The sequence below is a fragment of the Phycodurus eques genome, chromosome 17 (genome assembly GCF_024500275.1).
Source record: "Phycodurus eques isolate BA_2022a chromosome 17, UOR_Pequ_1.1, whole genome shotgun sequence".
Lineage (NCBI taxonomy): Eukaryota > Metazoa > Chordata > Actinopteri > Syngnathiformes > Syngnathidae > Phycodurus > Phycodurus eques.
The window spans coordinates 21,922,215-21,943,868 of record NC_084541.1 but is presented as its reverse complement, the minus strand read 5'-3'; the positions used below and the strand labels follow the sequence as shown (position 1 = coordinate 21,943,868).

Sequence of the window (21,654 nt, the reverse complement as noted above, 5' to 3'; positions counted from 1 at the left end):
CAACAAATGAAAGCTCTGAACTGCCTATTTTGGATTGCCGATGAAATAAGAGAATAGAAGGAAGCACACGTTTCATCAAAACAAGGCTTTATTGCATAAAGGTGTTAAGTAGCTAAGATATAGATAGAAGCTAAATATTGCTCTTTTCAGTATCCTCGGATGCCATGCCGTGCGGTCACGTGATGCAAAAGGTGCACCGTCGGCATGCAGGTGATTGGACAACCACCATCACGACTTAGAATTTGCATATTTTCCCTGATGACTCAAAGACGACACGCATGCTCTGCCAGGATACGTTGTTGATAATTTCAACATTTGACAAAGATTAAATACTAACCTTCCTTTAAGATCATGAGTTACCAACAATCCTCAAAATCAACCATCGACATTCATTCTTGAATGTTATGACCCAAGTTGAAGCTGAGCTTGTTTCGGATGATATGCAAAATCAACACTGTTCTTGCATACGTTGACAGCTAATGTCGAATGTGTGTGGTAGAGCACTAACAATTTGAGCTTTGGCACAATTGTATGCCCATTCAAAGTCAATAGGGTTCTTGCTAGGGTAGGGAGCTATCATCCCTATGCTGTGTGTGTGTATATAGGTGGTGTTATGATTCGTCGTAGCAACGATTCACGGTTACCGATTCGATTCAAGGACAATATTGGTTCATTTAGATCGATACCATCTGTAATGATTCAGTAACCTTTTAGCCAAAAATTCATCCGGTTTGACAGTGAAATACCCGGATACTATTATTGTAAGGAAATCAGGTCAAAACTGAATATGGTCATTCAAGATTTTCCTGCCATACTTTCCTTTTGTGTGTCTTGTGTACTGTACTGTATGTTTTCTAATGAACTATTGAATCTGTTCGATAAAAGTTGACGTGTCATATCAAATCAATTACTAAAACTGCCTTCCACCAGCTGAAGAACATATCCAGAGTGAAGGCTTGCATGTGCCAAGCAGACCAGGACAAACTCATCCATGCTTTTATCACAAGTAGACTTGACTCGCAGTCTTCTGACTGGACTCCCCCAAAACAGCGTTAAACAACTGCAGTTCATTCAGAATGCTGCAGCTCGGGTTCTGACCAAAACAAAGAGGTCAGACCATATTACTTCAATTCTAATTCTCTGGTCAAATAGTGGAGCACAGAGTCCAAAGCAAACATGGCGAAGAAGCATTTAGCTGTTATGCTGCACACAAATGGAATAAGTTGCCAACAGAAGTGATGTCAGCCGCAAGTGGGAATGTTTTTAAATCCAGGATACCACCACCCCAAATTCTTTTTAATGTGTTTCCACTTGTAAATGATATTTCTTGCACTGTATGGTGTTTTAATTGTACTTTTATTTTTCATCTTTGTTTTAAATAAGATGCTTTTATCTTTGTTTTAAATGCTTTTACTCATGTAAAGCACATTGAGTTACCTTATGTATGTAATGAATTATATAAATTAATTGACTTTGCTGTATTGCTTTGCAATAAAACAAAGGGGGAAACAGCAACTTATATTATTTCACCAATGATTTTATTGTTGTGCCATTTTTTTCTCCAAGAAATGTTTATTTGGTGTGAGAATACTGACGGGGGAAAATGTCTCCACTGCCGTTCTAAACAGTTGAATAGGAATGGCTAGATGAAGCACTGTGAGGTTCATGAGGGAATTGTTTTAGGAATAGTGTTAATAAATGAACAAACCTGCTCTTTGTAACACTAAGTTGAGCCTGAAACAGCATCTAGTAGTTGACATTATCGCAGGTTCTCCTCTCGATCGCCTGAGTTTCCCCATTGCACCGGACTATTGCGAGATTAGTCATCCGAACTGCTCTAAGTGCTAGAGGACTCTGCATCTTTTTGCACATCCATCCATCCATTTTCAACACCGCTTATCCTGGTTAGGGTCGCGGGACGCTGGAGCCTATCCCAGTTGACTTCAGGCGAAAGGCAGAATATACCCTGAACTGGTCGCCAGTCAGTCGCAGGGCACATATAGACACGGACGACCATTCGCACTCACATTCACACGGTCACTGAGTGGGAACTGAACCCACGGTGTACCACTACACCATCAGTGACCTTTTTGCACATTTGTCAAAAAAAAAATATATAATTTGTACCGGATTACCAGATAACTAGTAACCCTTTATTGCTCAGTGACTGTTTTTCTCAATGTCTTTATGTCTCCAAAGTGTTCTCTGTTGTCGTACTAGAGCAGCTCCAATTACCGGAGACAAATTCCTTGTGTTTTTGGGACATACTTTGGCAAATAATGATGATTCTGATTCTGAGAGTGCTTTGCTATCGTTGTTAGTGGCTAGCAAGCTAAACTAACCAGTTCGAAAGGCTTCAAAGAGTACAGCGATTTGCCGCAAGGCCATCCAGCATACAGACGGACGAGGTGTCTCACCCAACCACTAGGGGCACTACGGAAACAAATGACGCGATGTGGGTCGTAGAAAAAGAAAACGAAGACAAAAGTAGCCTTGAGCGCCCACCTGACGCAGACACTGCCTATACACACACACACGATGTTCACATGACGCTCAGGCTGGTTGTGCACCCATCTGTAAAGTGTGCGCGAGCACGGTGCTTGCACACGCTTGGAGAACACGAAAACATGGCATGAACATGTCAACATGTCAGATAGGAGGAACATTTCAATGTGTCAACATGTGATGACGAGAGGTTCATGGGTGTTTGCGAAGAAGAAGAACTGAGATGAGGAATGGCTCCAAGCACCTGTTGAAGTTTTTTTTTTTTTTTAAGCAGTAAATATAAAATAAAGTTTAAAGGGTGGTCTCTGTCTGGAAAACATCCAAATCAAAGTATCCCAATTTTGGTTTGTTTATGAAAAGCTAATAATTGTCCAGTTTGTGTAGAATTGTGACATCTTGAAAGCAACACAAACACGTGAGTCCTCAGACATCGTACTGCTCCTGAGCTCAAAGAAAGAAAAAGTTAATTCACTGATGTGCTGGGATCCATCCGGGTCTTTCCACGGGTGCGTCCGGGTCCCGCGGGGGTCCCGCCGACATCTACTCCCGGCGGCTACGTTGCCATGTTTTTACTCCATGCCATTTCGCAGCATCTGATTGGCCGCGATGAGCATGACGCTGATGATGAAGGCCATGGCGAAGGCGCAGATGAGACTTTTCCGCACGCACGTCTGCCGGTTCTTCTTCTTGGGATGCACTGAAGCGCCACACAAGAAGAACAAACTTTACAGCATTAATTCACTGGAAATTTTTGACGACAAATAATGGACTGTCTCTTGTTCATTTATCTACGCTAGCGACGTATAATGACAGGTAGACCAATTCAATGCTCTTCCACTAGATGGCAGATTAAGGTACAACATAACTTGAGGCCGTTCATCCAACACGATAATAGCAAATGGTTCAACTAAACAGGTTAACGAGTGTAAATTCAGACAATATCATAATTCTTTCTCTTGATCTACCTTTTGTGACAATTTGCTTGGCGGTGTGCCGTGACGTTTTTCCAATGTCAAATACGGGCCGTGGATCAATAAAGCTTGAGAATCCCAGATTTACGTGTTTAATTCAGTCGTCATTTTCATAATGAGAAATGATCAACCCTAAAGAAGCAGAGGAATCTGAAGACCCTAATGACTCTCAAACCAAAATGAATTTTTGCCTTTGTAGTTTAGTGAACTTACACTAGAGCGTGCATAGACGCAAAAGATCTCTCACACAACTTAAATCAACCAGCTTAGCCTTGATGCGATGCTAAACAAAGCGAAGTAGACAAATGTACCAAGCATTCATGCTAAGCCAAGATATCAATCTTAGCTTCCTGAGCCTTTATGCTAAGCAAACTCAAGGTGAAATATTTTGTTTAGCAAGTCTTCATGTCGAGCGGAGTGTAAAATGAATTGAATTCAGCTTGAAATAAGGCCGTCAAATAACAAAATGTGTAAAAAGCGAAGCGCTGTGGCTACTTTCCGGATGCAGCGCGATAATGTTCTGACCTCCCTCGTACTCAGGACAGCTTCCCGAGGTCTCGTTGAGGCTCTCCTCCTCCGTGATGATGATGTTCTCGATGTCCTTCATGCTCAGGTGCTCGCGGAAGGCGTGGAACAAAACCTGCTTCAGCTCATCCAGAGACGGCTGCTGCATGTCAAACTGCAGACACACACACACACACACACACGCTGTGTGACTTTTCTTGAGTGAGCTGCATTCAATGCTGTCGTGTGCGCGCATTAGTGTGCATTTGTGTGTGTGCATGCGCGACACACTATGAGGAGTGAGTCATCTTTAGGTGGCCGCAGTGTTGAGAAGTACAAAGTTTTCCATCAAAATCACACTTGAAAGATATTACCTCAGCCATTAGCATCAATAGAATGGATCAAGTTTGCCTTCTATCTTAAATGACTTCACGCTATGATAGCAATTACTAAGAAATCTCAAGTTTCCTGAGTCTTCATGCTAAGCTAAGCTAAGCACACGTAGAATATGTAGTTGAAATCTTCATGCCACGCCAAGCTAACAACCCTCATGCTAAGTTATAAAAACAATGTTAGCATGACAAGCTTTCAAGCGAAGCTGACCAAACCGCTAACCAGACATCCACATCGTCATCCTCATCTTCCTCATCCCCATCTTCAGTGATGTCTTTCAAAGATGTCCCAGTTAACAAATTCAACGTGAGCAAGGCTGATAAATATATTTCTTTTTTAATGAATTTTTAGGGCCTGAGCAACAACCGCTGCAAGGGACCTATTGTAACTGTAAACATTCTTCCTCTTCATTATGATTATTCTCACAAGTAATCACATTTTTGAGGGACTCAACATACCCCGAACAAAATTTTGTACGCCCATCGGGCCTGGCAAAAATTTTATATTTTCAAGTTGTTATACGTTATCACCCAAAAATGGCTCTGTAGCGCCCCCCTACAAAAAAAAACAAACTGGGCCCTGCACCATGCTTGACCTACAGCTACCAAAATTGGTAGGCAGATGTACCACCCCGAGTTGTACAAAAAAGTCAGTGGTAGCCATATCCTAAAATGAACAGGAAGTGAGGTATGATTTTTTAAAATTTTTATTTTGGCCCTTTTTTGGACCATTTTTCCACAGTCACAGAGGTCCTACTTTTGCAAACTTGTCCTACAGCTTTCATCCGATTGACTTCAGACTTGCTGTGTAGCATCTCCAGACCTAGAACATTAAAAGTTGTTAAAAGCTTTTCATTTCGCCATACTATATGATGGGGGCAGGCATCACATTTTGCATAGCAAATTTCCTTCGCCACAAAACAGGAAATGCTAACTAACTCCCTTATACAAGCTCCAAAAAATCCCAAACTTCACGTTTCATAATAGTCACGCCCTGAAGACATCTGTTTGACAATTATTCATTGCACATATAGCGCCACCTAGCCCCGACAAAACATGTCTTCCTTTACATTTTCATGGACTGCGCCAAGCATGTTCGCCACATCCACCTGAAATGTTGTCAGTAAAGCCTCAAGACGTTGACCATGCTTCGTAAAAAAAAAAAAAAAAAAAAAAAATGTTTTGAAGTTTTGGCCGTGGCGGCGTGGCACATTTTGATGATTTGCCGTGACTTTACAAACTGTTGGAACTTCACTTCAGATGGTCATATATTTTCAAAATTTCACACATTTGATGACAGTCCACACTTAAGAGGCATCTTTGGAAATAAATATGTACGAATAGCCTACTGGCACGTGGAGATGTCATGTTTCATACTTTGTTGTCTCCGGCTTGCTGGATAATCCGATCTACCTAATATTTGCTCAGAAGAATGTTAAATCCTTCACGATGTCACAATAGAAAGTTTGTGAGTTTTCGAGAAAACGGTATTGCCGTGGCAATGTGTTCTTCACCGCACCCTCCATACATCAATTTTCCATACCGCTTATCCTCACTAGGGTTGCGGGTATACTGGAGCCCATCCCATCTATCTTTGGGCGAGAGGCGGGGTACACCCTGAACTGGTCGCCAGCCAATCGCAGGGCACCTAGAAACAAATAACCATTTGCACTCACATTCACACCTAGGGGCAATTTAGAGTCGTCAATCAACCTTGCATGTACGTTTTTGGCATGTGGGAGGAAACTGGAGTACCCGGAGAAAAGCCACGCAGGCACAGGGAGAACAGGCAAACTCCCCACAGGAGAGGCTGGATTTGAACCTGCAACCTAAGAACTGTGAGGCAAATGTGTTAACCAGTCGTCCACGGTGCCGCCTGCACCGTCCGCCAAGGGTCAAAACATACATGCAAACTCGTGAAAATTTGCACACACATCAAGCCTGGCAAAAATTTCCATTTTTTTATAGGGTTTTTGTGCAATTTAAAAAAACATGGCTCAGTAGCGCCCCCTACAATTTTTCAAAGAGCAGCCCGGCTGTACGTTTCACCTAGGATCTACCAAAATTGGGAGGCACATGTAACAGCCCAAGACATACAAAAAAGTCTCTTGGAGCCAGACCCTAAACCCAACAGGATGTCCGCCATTTTTTATGTAGTTGCACATTTTGCATTATTTTCCGCCTTTTACAGATTTTCACAAACTCCTCTTAGACATTTTCCCTGATCGACTTCAAACCTTTGGTGTGTCATCTAAAGATGAAAAGGGATAAAAAGCTTTTTAATTAATCTAAGGCGCTAGCCGTGGTGACGTGACAAACTTTGCTGTTTCGCCGTGACAACAAAAGTTGTTTTGACTTCACCACAAGTACCCATCTTTTCAAAATGTCAATTGATTAGAGTCTGGGACATCGACAAACAATTATTCATTCGCAGTCATAGCGCGGCGGCATGGTGGGCGACTGGTTAGCACATCTGCCTCACAGTTCTGAGGACTGGTGTTCAGATCCCGGCCCCGCCTGTGTGGAATTTGAATGTTATCCCCGTGGCTGCGTGGGTTTTCTCCGGGTACTCCGGTTTCCTCCCACAACCCAAAAACATGCATGCTCGGTTAATTGAATTCAAATTGCTCTTGGGTGTGAATGTGTGCGCGAATGGTTGTTTGTTTATCTGTGCCCTGCAATTGGCTGGCAACCAGTTCAGGGTGTACCCCGCCTCTTGCCCGAAGGTAGCTGGGATAGGCTCCAGCACGCCCGCGACCCTTGTGAGGATAAAGCGGTACGGTAAATGGATGGATGGTGGCTAGTCATAGCGCCACCTACTGGCAATCACACATCAAAACTTGAAGAAATTCCTGTGTACACTGCCTTTTAAAAGTATTAATACCCTTCAACTTCAATTTGTGAACTTATAATCACAAAAGTCAATGTATTTTGTTGACATTTTATGGGGCACACCAACAAAAAGTAGCACAGAACTGTGAAGTGAAACGAAAAGCATATACTGTTTTCTACATTTTTACGCAAATATTTATGTGAACTGTGCTGTGCATTTGTATTCAATGGATCTGAAATGTGCCGGTACCCCAACGTGGCCAGGGGTGCGAGGGCCCTTAATAGCTGCTCGCTATGGACATCACTGTGTGCTTTAAAACACACGCACACACACATGTATGAGAAGGAGAGACAGAGAGAGAGACAGGGAAACAAAGAGAGAGAGAGAAACTCGGATGCGTTTAAAGATGTGCTCTGATCGTGGTGTACAAAGTGAGAGACGAGAAGGAAGAATTGATGACATCATCATCCTCATCAACATTATCCTCATCTTCGTCACCTGCCAGAAGATGTTGTCAATGGTGTTGCCGAGGAAACCTTCTCTGTTTTCAGATGACAGCAGCTTTGGCCCAAGTATCGTCATGAACTCCTCAAAGTCTACCTGCCCATCTCCTGCACACACACACACACGCACGCACGCACGCGCGTGCACGCACACACAGAGTAGAAAATGAGATGCAGAAAGAGGAGGACCAAGCTTTTTTAGCAAAAAGTGCCAAGATACCCTGCAGAAATAGCAACAGCTGTCAGTTCTGTCATCCCAACAAACAATGTGCGTGTGGGTGTGTGTGCGTGTGTGTGTGTGTGTGTGTGCGTGCGTCCCTCCCTCACCGTCCATGTCCAGCCTCTGCATGATGATGGCCAGCTCCACCTCGCTGGGCATGTACCCCAGTGAGCGCATGGCCATTCCCAGCTCCTGCTTGGAGATGAAACCGTTCCCGTCGCGGTCCAACACACGAAAGGCCTCGCGGATCTCTGACACATGGACACACACACACACACACACACAGGGACGTATTCGCTGGGTGTGTGGCCACTCACTCATTGCGACAAATAGCTCAGAACTGTGCCAACTTCCTGGATCTCCGCTCACTTGCACTCTATTTCTAAAGATGTTTAGAATTTACATAGCCACTCCCACCACACTTCAGTTGCACAGCCGGGTTCACGACCCTTGTCCTGGATGCGTCGCCTCCTGTCTTTGTCCTGTCTTATCCGTCCTTTCCTCCCAAGGTGTAGCACTACTGCCCCATACATACAACACTCATATCTAATGTGTCACTGTTCTAGGTATATACTGTAATTATTTACTTTCCTCATCTTGTTTACAGCTAGTGCTTTGTCTTTTGTTATCTTCTTTTCTCACTTCCCTCTAGAAACATTGTTCTGTTCGACTGATCGACTCTGATTCTCAATAAATATCCTTTAAATTACTAAGAAACCACAGCGGCAGCTTAAAAACTCCACTGTGACACAGTAAAATTGTTCCGGCATAAAAGGGATACAGATCGTCCTTTCTGCTTGACCTAACGGCCGAACTGGACACAAAAATAAATAAATAAAGCGACAGTAAATATTATTCTTGTCTGCACAGAAGACATACAAATGAATGAGGAGACTTTGGGACGTTTGAAGGTAAAATGAGGGTCAGATGGACTCAGCGGATAATTCTGACGTCCTGAGGAGGTAACGGCAAACATTTGATAAGCCTTCCATTGCTGCCGTGAGCTGCGGAATTTGTTCGGAATGCAGAGATAATCAGCGAGAATGGGCGGAAATTTTTCTGAGCGTCTTTGAGCAACAGGCCTCACAATTTAATTTCACTGAGCGTAATCCTCGTCCTAAAACAAGGGCGTGCAAAATCCTCTCGGACCCTCCGCACCCCGGTCACCAGCTCTTCCGGCTCCTTCCCTCAGGTAGGCGCTACCAATCAATGCAAACTAGAACTAGTAGACATTCCAACAGCGTCTTCCCTCTTGCGATCAACTTCTTAAACACCTAACCTATAATTCCATTACAATAAGCTGGCAATGTTCTGACTTGAGTTCGTTGTCACATTTCTGTGGGGCCAATTATGTATGACTCGTGCACTCACTGCAGTTGTCTCGCCACGCTGCACTATTTGCATCTCCTGGCCACTCATGCCAGAGTAGCATCTGCTCCATTTGCACAATGATTGAGGAGTATCTGTAACATTTGCACAACCGACATTGTCCCAGATGATCGCACTACTCGTCACTTTAAACCGCACGCACTCCTTGATGTCTCAGCGCCCTTTGCACAATGGTCATGGCACCGGACTATTGCAATATTAGTCGTTCCAATTGCTCTAAGTGCTAGAGGACTCTGCATCTTTTTGCACAATTGTTTTTTGTCAATGTCTTTATGTCTCCAAAGTGTTCTGTAAATTGACTGTCTGATGTACTAGAGCGGCTCCAACTACCGGAGACAAATTCCTTGTGTGTTTTGGACATACTTGGCAAATAAAGATGATTCTGATTCTGATTCTGAAATGGAACAATGAATATGACATCAACGACGTCTGTCGGACTGGACGGGATCAACTTTCCCGTGTCAACAAGTCATGCCATGCCATTGAAATATCCCGACGACAACAAACTCCTCCTTCCAAACACGAGACAACTAGTAAACATTAACTCACTCAACTCCTTCACTGCCAGCCAATATAGGCACCGAACCAACCAAAAGAAAGAGTAAACGCTCTTCTAGCACCAGGAAAAAGAAGAGCTTTGTTTGCAGTTTTTCCTGTTCTTTAGTAATCCTCAGTACAACATGGTTCCTGACCAAAAAGCTTTTTGTGAAAAGAAACATGTCAAGCAGAACAGTGACTTTGAGGCTAATATTTTATTTGCTTTTGTGACCCCTAAGACTCTAAAACAAGAGTGAGAAAGGGTTTTTCATGTCAAAATAATCATTTTTATTTACAGATACGTTTACAACTAAGAAACACGCCGAGCGAGAATCTGACTAACCGCACGGCTCGAGCTGAACATCAATTGCGTCAACTTTTCTCACCATCGCAACACACACTTTCTCCTACCTAAACCCACACATATTCTGTTTATAGCATCCGAACATACTCTGCCGGAGTGTTATGTGTTTAAACTTGTCCGACTTCCAACGTGTTTCCATTTCTCTCCCTCATAGTCGACGCGACAAACTGAGATTCAGCGCCTAATCTTGATCTTCTACTCAAAGCTGTGCTGATTTCGCATCCCAAAGGATGCGCCACCTACAGGGATCTGTTTGTCATTACAGTACTTTGCAAACCAGAATTTCACAGACTAGGCGGCCGACTGGTTAGCGCATCTGCCTCACAGTTCTGAGGTTGCAGGTTCAAATTGAGACTTTTTTTGTTGGTGTTGGGCTGTTACATGTGCCTCCCAATTTTTGTCGATCCTAGGTGAAACATACAGCCGTGTTGCTTCTTGAAAAATTCAAGGGGGCGCTACTGAGCCATGTGTTTTTTAAATTGCACAAAAACCCTGTAAAATACAGACATTTTTGCCATTGTTGATATGTGTGCAAATTTTCACGAGTTTGCATGCATGTTTAGAGCCTCAAATCAGCGTTGGTTTCTTGGCGAATGGTGCAGTAAGCAGGCGGCACGGTGGCCGACTGGTTAGCACATTTGCCTCACAGTTCTGAGGTTGCGGGTTCAAATCCGGCCTCTCCTGTCTGGTGTTTTCTCCGGGTACTCCGGTTTCCCCCCACATGCCAAAAACATGCATGCAAAGTTAATCGAAGACTTTAAATTGCCCGTAGGTGTGAATGTGAGTGTGAATAGTTCTTTTTTCTATGTGCCCTGCGGTTGGCTGGCGACCATTTCAGGGTGTACCCTGCCTCTCCCCCGAAGATAGCTGGGATAGGCTCCAGCAAGCCCAGGACCCTAGTGAGGATAAGCGGTACGGTAAATGAATGAATGAATGAATGAATTTCGCAGACAAGCCGGCGAGACGCTCTTCCATGACTACCAGGTGAAAGATACACTTGACAAATATATTCGTCGGTGGCAGTAAATGCTTGGACTTCAGTTGACGAATAGAAACATCCCCGGAAGTCAGTGAGTTAAGGATATTGTTTTGGCCGTTAGCTAATCACAATTCTGCCATACATTTCTATACTACTTATCCTCATCAGGTGAGCTGGAGGTCACATACAAACAAACTATGGACTAGCCATCGGGCAAGATCAGGGCACATATGGACAAACGCACGCACACACCTACGGACAATTTGTTGGTCTTCAGTGAGGCTAACATGCTTTCGGAAGGTGGGAGGGAAAAGCCACTTGAGCACGGGAAGAAAATGCAAACTCCACCCAGGAAGGCTAGAGCAGGATTCTAACCCTAAACTCAGAACTGTGAGGCAAACAAGCTAAACATCAGTCCACAGTGCTGCACGAATAATAATATATTAACTCTACATTTAAAAAATGCTGTACAGTGGAACCTTGATTAAACCAACATTGTCCCAGATGATCGCACTACTCGTCACTTTAAACCGCATCCACTCCTTGAAGTCTCGGCGCCCTTTGCACAATGCTCATTGCGCCGGACTATTGCGAGATTAGTCATTCGAACTGCTCTAAGTGCCAGAGGACTCTGCATCTTTTTGCACAATTGTCAAAAAAAAAAATCTACCGGCATTACCAGATAACTAGCAACCCTTTACTGCTTGACTGTTTTTTTGTCATTGTCTTTATGTCTCCAAAGTGTTCTCTGTCAATTGACTGTCTGTTGTCGTAGTGGAGCGGCTCCAACTACCAGAGACAAATTCATTTTGTGTTTTTGGACATACTTGGCAAATACAGATGATTCTGATTCTGATTCTGATGGACCCCGATATTACTAGCGCTGTGGCGCAATGCAGGCAGCGAATGGGATTGACGTATTTCTGGGTCACAGATATACAATATGACTAGATCCGATTTCAAAAGGCGTGCCTCCCGTGCCTACTTGGCGGCTATGTTGAATGTGGGGCATTGACCTTGTGGCCATTTCATGATGGTTCAATCTATTATCTATTGTCCGTAGAGCGCAGTGCAGAGAGAGAGAGAAAGAGAGAGAGAGAGAGAGAGAGAGACAGAGAGAGAGTGAGTGTGAGAGAGAGAGACAGAGACAGAGACAGAGAGACAGACAGACAGACAGACAGACAGACAGAGACAAAAACAGAGAGAGACAGAGAGAATGACAGAGAAACAAAGAGAGAGAAAGAGAGAGAGAGCAGCATGGCTGCATTGTTAACTGAGAAATACGACACGAGTCTCTGGAGTCTGGAACATGCTATTTTTGGTACAGTAACATTGTCAAGCTGTCCCCCTTTGGCAACAGATTTGGAACTAGGAAGCACAGGAATTCCTCACAGCTCATGAAAGCGACTCGCCTACGACGAGTACTGTACGTCAACAGTCTCACCATGAACAAGCACACCGGTGTGGTAAGTTTGGATAAAATGTGAACCTTTCAAACATTTTCAAGCTTTTTTAAATATTTATTTACAATTAGGCGGCACGGTGGTCGACTGGCTAGAGCGTCTGCCTCACAGTTCTGAGGACCGGAGTTCAATCCCCGGCCCCGCCTGTGTGGAGTTTGCATGTTCTCCCCGTGCCTGCGTGGATTGGATATTTACAATTAGTTTGTACTGTACTGGGTGTTTTAGACCTACAAATCTACAAAACAATAATTTTGTACTGCAGTAATATGGGTGCATACGGCCTCAAAAAAAAAAGTGCTTCAATGTAACGGACAGTCCGTTAGTCCGTTCTATCGAGGTTCCACCATATGTCACTTTGGAAGCCACTTGGCCCGTTCGAGCTCCACAAGGCATTGGGATGGGCAAGGCAATCGCTCCAAATAAAGTAGACAAAGAAAGAAAGAAAGAAGGAAGGAAAGAGAGATTTATTTGTATGCAGCTGGTGAGGAGTGCATGCTTGATGAGCTGTTCCCTAACGTAACTCTGTGCGTGTGTGTGTGTGTGCGTGCGTGCGTGCGCACGTGTGATTGATGAAGGGCCTCGAGGAGGTGGGCAGCGAGCGGCGGGCGCACTCGGAATGATTAACAAATTCAGATGATCCTTGAAGAACCTTCAGCAGCCCTCCAGTGGATTTGATTTGGAGCCTTCGCAGGACCAAAAATGAGCGGCACAACGTGAACGCACAATGTGGACGCACAACATCAGCTGATTGGCCGGCGACGGCGCAGCCCATCTTGGGTCGGACTCCGACATCCTCGGGCCGACCTCGAGCCCGAGGGAGGAGGATTAAACGACGGCCGTCCATATTTGCGGCACGAGCGCACACGCAAACAAAGAAACGAAGAAAGGCGTCGGGATTAACTGCTTCCTGTCCGCCGTGTTGCCACTTCCTGTTTTGGGAATACGTTTTTGTTCGTCCGCGATGATGAGCGGCAGTTTACGTAACTCAGCTGCGGTTCACTTTGCTCTCGGCATACATCAAATATTTGTTATTCTTTATATTCATTCTTGTTCTGTTTGTTGTCTTATTTCTTTAGCGCTCTCTAAATATTGTGCTTTGTTGGGAATCATTCACTCATTCCGTACTCCAGAATCAATTTATGGGTTTTTTATTTCGTAAACCTAGATAGTTCCCTAAAAAGTCCACTAAAAATCTCTTTGCAGTAATTCGGGAGTAGGAAATGAGCGAATGATTCTGAATGCAGCGGTTTATGAAAAATCGGACAATATAGCGAAAAATCCCCAAAATAAAATTAGATATGTAAGAGTTAAAAATCCATAATACAGTAAGACCGCAAAAACATAACTGCGATATAGCAAGGGATGACTGTATGAATGTCTTCAGTATATAACAAAAACAAAGGAATTGAAATTGCTGGCAATTAAATTTTTGTGGCATAACGCTCTTCAGGAGGTAAAATGCATGCTCTATTGGGTTAAAGTCCGGTGATTGACTTGGCCAGTCTAAGACCCTCCGCTTTTTCGTCCTGATGAAATCCTTTGTTGTGTTGCCAGTGTGTTTTGGGTCATTGTCTTGTTGCATGATGAACCTTCTCCCAATTAGTGTGTATGCATTTCTCTTTAAATTGCCAGACAAAATGGTTTTGTAGACTTCAGAATACATTCTGCTGCAACCATCATGAATTACATCATCAGTAAGCCCGTTCCAGAAGGAGTCATGCGAGCCCAAGCCATGACATGACCTCCACAATGCGCCACAGATGAGTTTGTGTGTTTTGGATGATAAACAGATCATTTCTTTCTCCATAGTTTGGCCTTTACATCACCTTGGTAGAGGTAATCTTGGTCTCATCAGTCCAGAAAATTTGGTTCTAAAACTTTTGCACTTCTTTGCAAAATCCAATCTCGCCTTCCGATTCTTTTTGCTGATGAGTGGTTTGCATCTTGTGGTACGGCCTGTATATTTCTTCTCTCCAAGTCTTCTTCGAACAGTGGATTCTGATACCTTCACCCCTGCACTGTGGAGGTTGGCAGTGATGTCACTGACTGTTGTCTTTTGGTGTTTCTTCACGGCTCTATAATGTGTCTGTCATCAACTGCTGTCGATACCCTTGGCCGACCTGCTCGATGTCTGTTGCTCAGTGCACCGGCAGTTTCTTTCTTTTTCAGGACATTCCAAATTGTTGTATTGGTGATGCCCAATGTTTGTGCAATAGCTCTGATCGATTTTCCCTCTTCTTTCAGCTTCAAAATGGTTTGCTTTTCTCCCATAAACAGCTCTCTGGTCTTCATGTTTGCTTAACAGCAAATGCAGTTTTCACAAGTGAAACCTAAAGCCAAAAATAAGCACTATCTAATGTTTAAACAATCAATCTAAAAGGCAGCACCTGAGCAACTACAAGTAGAAGCACCCATCGGTCACATTCCAATACTTTTGCTCACTTGAAAAGTGGGTGGCTTCAAACAAAAGGTGCTCTGTCCTTCGTTGTTTGACACATCTGGATGTAAATACTATGGAATAAAAGCTGGAATTCTGAACTTTCATCTCATATTCACCTTTTCATCTGAAACACAAATGTCTTCAGTGTACAACAAAAGCAAAGGAATTGACATTGCCGTGCCAATACTTTTGGGGGCAATTCTATCAGGATTTTTTTCAGTAATGTCATCTCGTTGCTATGATAAGCTTTGATGTATCAATCGGTTTAACGATGATGTCTCTTTGCATTCACAAACAAACAAAATGTTTTTTATAAAAGCATACCTAATCGTTTGTGTTGTGAACAACAATAATGGCGCTCATCCAGCGTAATGATGCTTAAATACATCTTTCCATTCGTTTGAGTTAGTTCTCGCTTCATTTGTCTGACACAAACACACACAGAGACACACACGCACGCACACACAGATATTTGCTGTCTCACTATCAGCACTGCACTCATTATGCACTGGGGTACAGTGTGTGTGTGTGTGTTTGTTGCTGGCCCTAATTTCACGCCAAGTGATTCCACAATCCAGCCAATCAATAACATTTGATGGTGCTAAACGTTTAGGTACCAGTGCAAAAAAGTCAGAATAAATAAAAACAAGAAAAGGGAGAAGAAGAAACAGAAAAAGGAAAGAAGGACAAGAAGAAGAAAAAGAAGAAGCAATGTAAACAAAAGAAGAAAACTGACCTCCGAGCTCTTCGGTGGAGATGCTGGTGAGCTTGAAAGTTTCTGTGCCTTCAGCTAGCGAGCCACTCAGGTAGTTGTCGGGATAGAGGAGGCCCGCACGCACGTGATGGAACGGCATCTTCCTCCTGCACACAGACACGCACGCACGCGCACACATTAGGCGACGATTCAATAGTTCCCGTGTGCTCATAAAGCAGATTGTGACAATTGATGTCATCACATTCGAATTCCGAGCAGGAGCCAAAAACATTTGAGACTCGAAAACTCTGTTGGTAATCCGTCCGTCTCACAGCGCTCGCCAAACCTTTACAAAGTCAGAACCTCTTCGCTTTCTCGGTCCCGATTCAAGGCCTACCGGTTTGATACGCTCCTGAAATGTGCTCACTCAACTTTAGCTGATATGTTATGATTGATAATGAATGAATGTCATCCATGATGTAACGACACCTGATCGAATAGCAGATCAGTTGCCGGTCTCGACGGAAAAGCCGGAGTCCGGCCAGTCCGACACCGAGACGTGACCGGGACTTTTGGGAGTCGAATCCGAGACAACCTTCAAAATGTGGTCTCATAAAAGTCAGCGTACAATTTGGGCCTGTTGAATCCACTTTATGCGGAAGGTCACGTGACCGAACCTGGAAATCAGGATAGCTGACGTCCTAGGCGTGCCACGCTACGAGCAGGACTGGTTGTTGATTGTTTTGAAGCCTAACTGGATAAAATGTTGTTTTCTTTATGGCTGGTGTTCTCAGACAAAAGTGACATACATGTTTATCATTTATTTATACAAATATGATATATTTGCGATATTGGCTGGCGACCAGTTGACAGTGTACCCGCCTCTCGCCCCAAGTCAGCTGGGATAGGTGCCAGCACACCCGCGACCCGTCAGGAGGAGAAGCGGCTCAGAAAATGGTGGCTGGAAGGATATGATATCTGAACAGCAACGCAACCTAAACATCGCCTATTGTCATCTCCGGTTGGTCTGTGGTGACATCTTGTGTTAAAAAAAAAAAATTTAAAGTTCCCATGGGTGCTGTTGAGACGGACGGCCCTTTTGGCCATTCACCGGAGCAACAAGGAAGTGCTTTTACCTGTTTTGCCGAACTATTTATTTATCCATCCGTCCATCCATCCATTTCCTGAGCAGCTTCTCCTCACGCGGGTCGCGGGCGTGCCGGAGCCTATCCCGGCTGTCATCGGGCAGGAGGCGGGGTACGCCCTGAACTGGTTGCCAGCCAATCGCAGGGCACATACAAACAAACAACCATTCGCACTCACAGTCACGCCTACGGGCAATTCAGAGTCTCCAATGAATGCATGTTTTTGGGATGTGGGAGGAAACCGGAGTGCCCGGAGAAAAGCCACGCAGGCACGGGGAGAACATGCAAACTCCACACAGGCGGGGCCGGGGATTGAACCCGGTCCTCAGAACTGAGGCAGATTTGCTAGCCAGTCGTCCACCGTTCCGCCATATATATATATATATATATATATAATATATATATATATATATATATATATATATATATTAAATTTGATAAATCGTTTAGCAGTAAAAAATAGATTCTACATTCTGCTTTAAAGAATGATAAAAATGATAACCGTAGAGCAGCTGTCGTTTAAATTTGACATGAGGTGTTACTCGAAATCATTTGCTCAGATGTCAAAAACTAACAACACACGAGACAGCATGTTTGTACGATCACATTTCTGACACGTGAGAGTTATTTAGTAGCGCTTGAAGACGAGTATCAGGACATGACTCACAGTTGCGCGCGCGTGTGCGTTTTATTGCATTTCAAAGTAAACCAATTAGAAAAAATGATCAAATTACTTGCGCCATCTTTGCCTCAAGGTCACGCTTTGATTCCTGTCAGGTCACCTTGTCCTGCTCCCCTGCTAACCAATCAAAAGCTCCTTTGGCAACACGTACACAACACAGTGACACACGCACACACCTTTCCTTTCTTGTTATTGACAGCCGCTGAGTCCCGCCTCTCCAATGATGACGTCACAACGCTTTGACGCAAACATCAAACGAGTTCCACGTCAACAAAGCCTCAAAGCGAACGGGACGTCCCATTCCCGACGAGAGTTCAGTTCAGCGAGCTTCACAGGATTAACCCTACGTGCTGTGCTTTTTCTTCCTGGTGACACAGGAAGTGACGTCACATTCAAAGCAGTAACTACATACGCATCCTCCCTTATTACAAGTAAGATACACTCTTATTGGTTTGGCCTTTTACTGTTAACACAGCTGTAGCGTCTTTTTACACTTGTTTGTTAAGAGGATCTTTTTAAATACACAAAATGCGATAAAACAGAAATTCATTTGATGATTGTTTAAATTGTTTAAACTGTGTATTGTTAATATTGTTTACACTTGCAGGGTCATAGCTTGAACCTGGAACTGGCTTTCCTTGATGTTAGGTGTCAAACTCAAGGCCCTCCGTCTCATTTTAGGGGTCCCCTGCAAAAGCCTGCATCGTCTGTGAACTAAGACTTCGGGGCAGAGCTTCTGGCTAGGAAACATAATGGCGAGTGACATGCTTTTGGCAGAAGGTCAAATGTGTTAACGCATTTACAAACACCTTCCAGCGAAATAACTGCTCTCCCTCTCCATCCCTCACCCTCTTCAGGTGGAACCAATTAATAATTGTTAGTTTTCTACTGCTCGGACCCGGGGTCTTCTTCCTACTTGCAGCCCAACAACTGCTGGTGAAAAAACAACACCCTGTTGACTATGTTAATCAACAACTTGATTCACCCAACACTGTGGACTTTTGAGGAGAGCACTCATGCAGGAAACAAGCGCCACAAGGACAACGCCGCGCTACGTGCGGCACTATTTTTCAACAGTACCACTAAAATGTTAGACCTGCATTGATTTGAGTTGATCCCCGTCTTTGTTTGTTGCTATGAGAAAAATGGTGAATAGGCGACAAGAAGGCGCAAGAAAAAAAAAAACATCAAAATGACGTCGGCGCATGCACACAGAGCAGATGATTTCTTTGAAAAAGCGAGTAAAATACGTATAATGCGTGTTTTGAGCATGAATAGCAGCAAATCGGTTTTCCTGATTTTTGGGATACATTTTTGGGGTGCGTTTTATACTCGAGAGCGTATTTATTATACACGAGAAATGACAGTATTATTTACATGAGGAAACGTCTGTGTGATGAGAAGTCAAAATCACTTCAATTTCTTCAATTCCACCGACACGCCTCCGCATGAGGAAGTAGTGTCTGGGGACTCTGAAGTGGGCTCTTGTCCCTCTTGGGTTGAGGTCACCGAGGTAGTTAAAAAGTTACCCGGTGGCAGGGCCCCAGGGGTGGACGAGAGCCGCCCGGAGTTCCTAAAGTCCTGGTTGACACGCCTCTGGATCGGCAAATTGGGATGGCAGTCCCCCTTTTAAAAAGGGGCACCGGAGGATGTGTTCCATCTCTCGGGGGATCACAGTCCTCAACCTCCCCGGTAAGTTCTATTCGGTGGGAAGTCGGCTCTCAAGAGTCAGGAGGAGCGGTGCGGCTTTCCTCCCGGTCGTGAAATTGTAGACCAGCTCTACAGCTCCAGCAGGGTCCTCGAGGGTGCATGGGAGTTCGCCCAACCACCCTACATGTGTTTTGTGTCTGGTGGACGCTGTCATTCACCTCGACACATTCAAACTCTTTCACTCCCGACTCTGATTGCTTTGATGATGATGATGGTGGTGGTGGTGGCGGCGGTGTGTTGGGCGCCCCCAATGTGTCGAAGTGTCTCACAACAGGTGCAGATGCACAGACAGGCGTGTTTCTTGTTGCAGCCTACCTGCAGCGTGTGGAGCCAGCCGGACCCGTCGAGCCGGTCCCCCTGCTGGGCGTGCCGGTCCCCGGCTGGCGTCCGCTCGAAAGGAAGTCAGGACGCTGGAGGCGGGTGCCGCTCGGGTCCGTCTTGTCGCGCAAACGCCGCGACCGCTCATCCGCACGCGTCCCACTTGGGACAACCGTCCGTCAATCAATCAAACGCGCCCGCGTTCTCGGTTGCGCGTGCGTCTTACTGAGAGGCGTCAAGGCATCAAATGTTCCGTCCGATCGTCAGATGCCGGGAACCACCAGGGAGGGAGGGAGAGGAGAGAGGGAGAGAGAGAGGGAGCGCGAGGGAGAGAGAGAGAGAGAGAGAGAGAGAGAGAGAGGAAACACCCCGTGCACTTTCCCGCCAACACACTTGTATGATGTGTGTGCGTGAGTACAGCGTGTCTCCACGTTGAGGTGTTGCTTGCCTGCAGCTTCAACGCCTCCCTGCTGACGACGACAACAACAATGGCTTATTGTGTCTTTAATTAACCCTAACCCCCACTCTGAGACGTCATTCATCATACGTGTGTGGAGGGGACTTAATGTGCGTGCACTTGTACATCTCTTACTTACTGTACATATTTTACACATGCATGAATACGTATCGTGTGTATTGTGTAAGAGTTTCTACATAGAGTGTAGTCGTACACTGCAGTGGACCCCTGCGTTTTTTTCCAATTTATTATAATATTAAAACATATTTTTTTTGGGGGGGGGGGGGGGGCTAACACTTATTTCCCCACTTTTTCAATCTTGTTTTGGGGGTTGAAAAAAACCCAATTTTTTTTCAATGCAATTACAATGGTCATCAATTATTCGTGGATTTTCACAATTTGCGGTCGGTCCCACTCTCCATCCCCATTGTAAACGCATATATATAATAGTAGTGTGGAGTGGTTAAGAGCTTTATCATAGGCATGTAGTTCCAACTTCCCAACAGTCCTCGGTTGAGCGGTCGCTACTTCCGACCACCCGCACATCCATCCATCATTCATCCATCCTTCCATTCGTCCATCGTCCAACCACCCGCACATCCATCCATCCATTGTCCATCCTTCCATCCTTCATCCATCCATCCACCGCTATCTCATGTTGCGCTGCAATATGTCAAAACATGCAAACACGAGGCTGGTGACGAAAATGACAAAGATGATGTTGGTGACCACACTAGGGGCCAGCCCCCACATCAAAAACTAGCAAAAACAGAGTGATATGTTGCACTTTATAATTGTTGTTATTGTTCCAAATGAGGCGGTTAGAGCGTCTGCCTCACAGTTCTGAGGACCGGGGTTCAATCCCCAGCCCCGCCTGTGTGGAGTTGGCATGTTCTTCCCGTGCCTGCGTGGCTTTTCTCCGGGCACTCCGGTTTCCTCCCACATCCCAAAAACATGCATTAATTGGAGACTCAAAATTGCCCGTAGGTGTGAACGTGAGTGCGAATGGTTGTTTGTTTGTATGTGCCCTGCGATTGGCTGGCAACCAGTTCGGGGTGTATCCCTCCGCCTGCCCGACGATAGCTGGGATAGGCTACGGCACGCCCGCGACCCGCGTGAGGAGAAGGGGCTCAGAAAATGGATGGATGGATGTTCCAAATGAAAAAAAGAGAAAAGAAATCATCAAGACTAACACTGAAAAACTTCAGCGACCAATCAACAGCTGCTGTTTAATGTCAACAACAACAACAGGCACATAAACGTCTTCTCCTTGCAGCTGCTTTAATATTAGTGATGTGCACACACACACGCGCACACACAGGCACAGTAAAGAGTTGCATCGTAAAACACACAAAATGGCACCAAGCTGGAGGTAAAAGTTGCAGCTTGTCCTGTGAGGTTTGAGTCTGCAGTCTCATGAATAATGCAACACACCACCTTCATTCCGTCTTTTCAGTGTGTGTGCGTGTGAGTGTGTGTGTAAGCAGCAGCAAGCAAGGAGAACATTAGGACACTGCAACAGACTGTTAACTACCGGAGACCTCCACC

At 44.8% G+C, this 21,654-nt stretch overlaps 1 protein-coding gene across 5 annotated transcripts; it reads right to left on the bottom strand.

Moving 5' to 3' along the window:
• Window positions 1-49: 49 nt before the first annotated feature.
• caln2 (calneuron 2) lies at window positions 50-19,921 on the bottom strand. 5 transcript variants are annotated; one of them, XM_061703034.1, is made up of 7 exons: window positions 19,647-19,921; window positions 17,798-17,986; window positions 15,837-15,961; window positions 8,036-8,179; window positions 7,704-7,816; window positions 4,002-4,155; window positions 50-3,202 (listed from the first exon to the last, which is right to left on the bottom strand). In XM_061703034.1, exons 3-7 carry the CDS (start codon window positions 15,952-15,954, stop codon window positions 3,075-3,077), a joined length of 657 nt encoding a protein of 218 aa, XP_061559018.1. In that variant the 5' UTR covers window positions 15,955-15,961; window positions 17,798-17,986; window positions 19,647-19,921; the 3' UTR covers window positions 50-3,074. The 5 variants fall into 5 exon arrangements, with proteins under 5 accessions (XP_061559018.1, XP_061559020.1, XP_061559022.1 ...); XM_061703036.1 differs by lacking the exon at window positions 19,647-19,921 and adding an exon at window positions 18,999-19,630; XM_061703038.1 differs by lacking the exon at window positions 17,798-17,986.
• Window positions 19,922-21,654: the final 1,733 nt, after the last annotated feature.

What these genes read in the sequence shown, in the direction of transcription:
- caln2 (XM_061703034.1), bottom strand. Translation starts at nt 15,954, where the DNA reads ATGCCGTTCCATCACGTGCGTGCGGGCCTCCTCTATCCCGACAACTAC. An exon ending in CTCCACCGAAGAGCTCGGAG is followed by an intron (nt 8,180 to 15,836) that starts GTCAGTTTTCTT and finishes TCCATGTGTCAG; the next exon opens with AGATCCGCGAGGCCTTTCGT. An exon ending in TTGACAACATCTTCTGGCAG is followed by an intron (nt 4,156 to 7,703) that starts GTGACGAAGATG and finishes GTGTGTCTGCAG; the next exon opens with TTTGACATGCAGCAGCCGTC.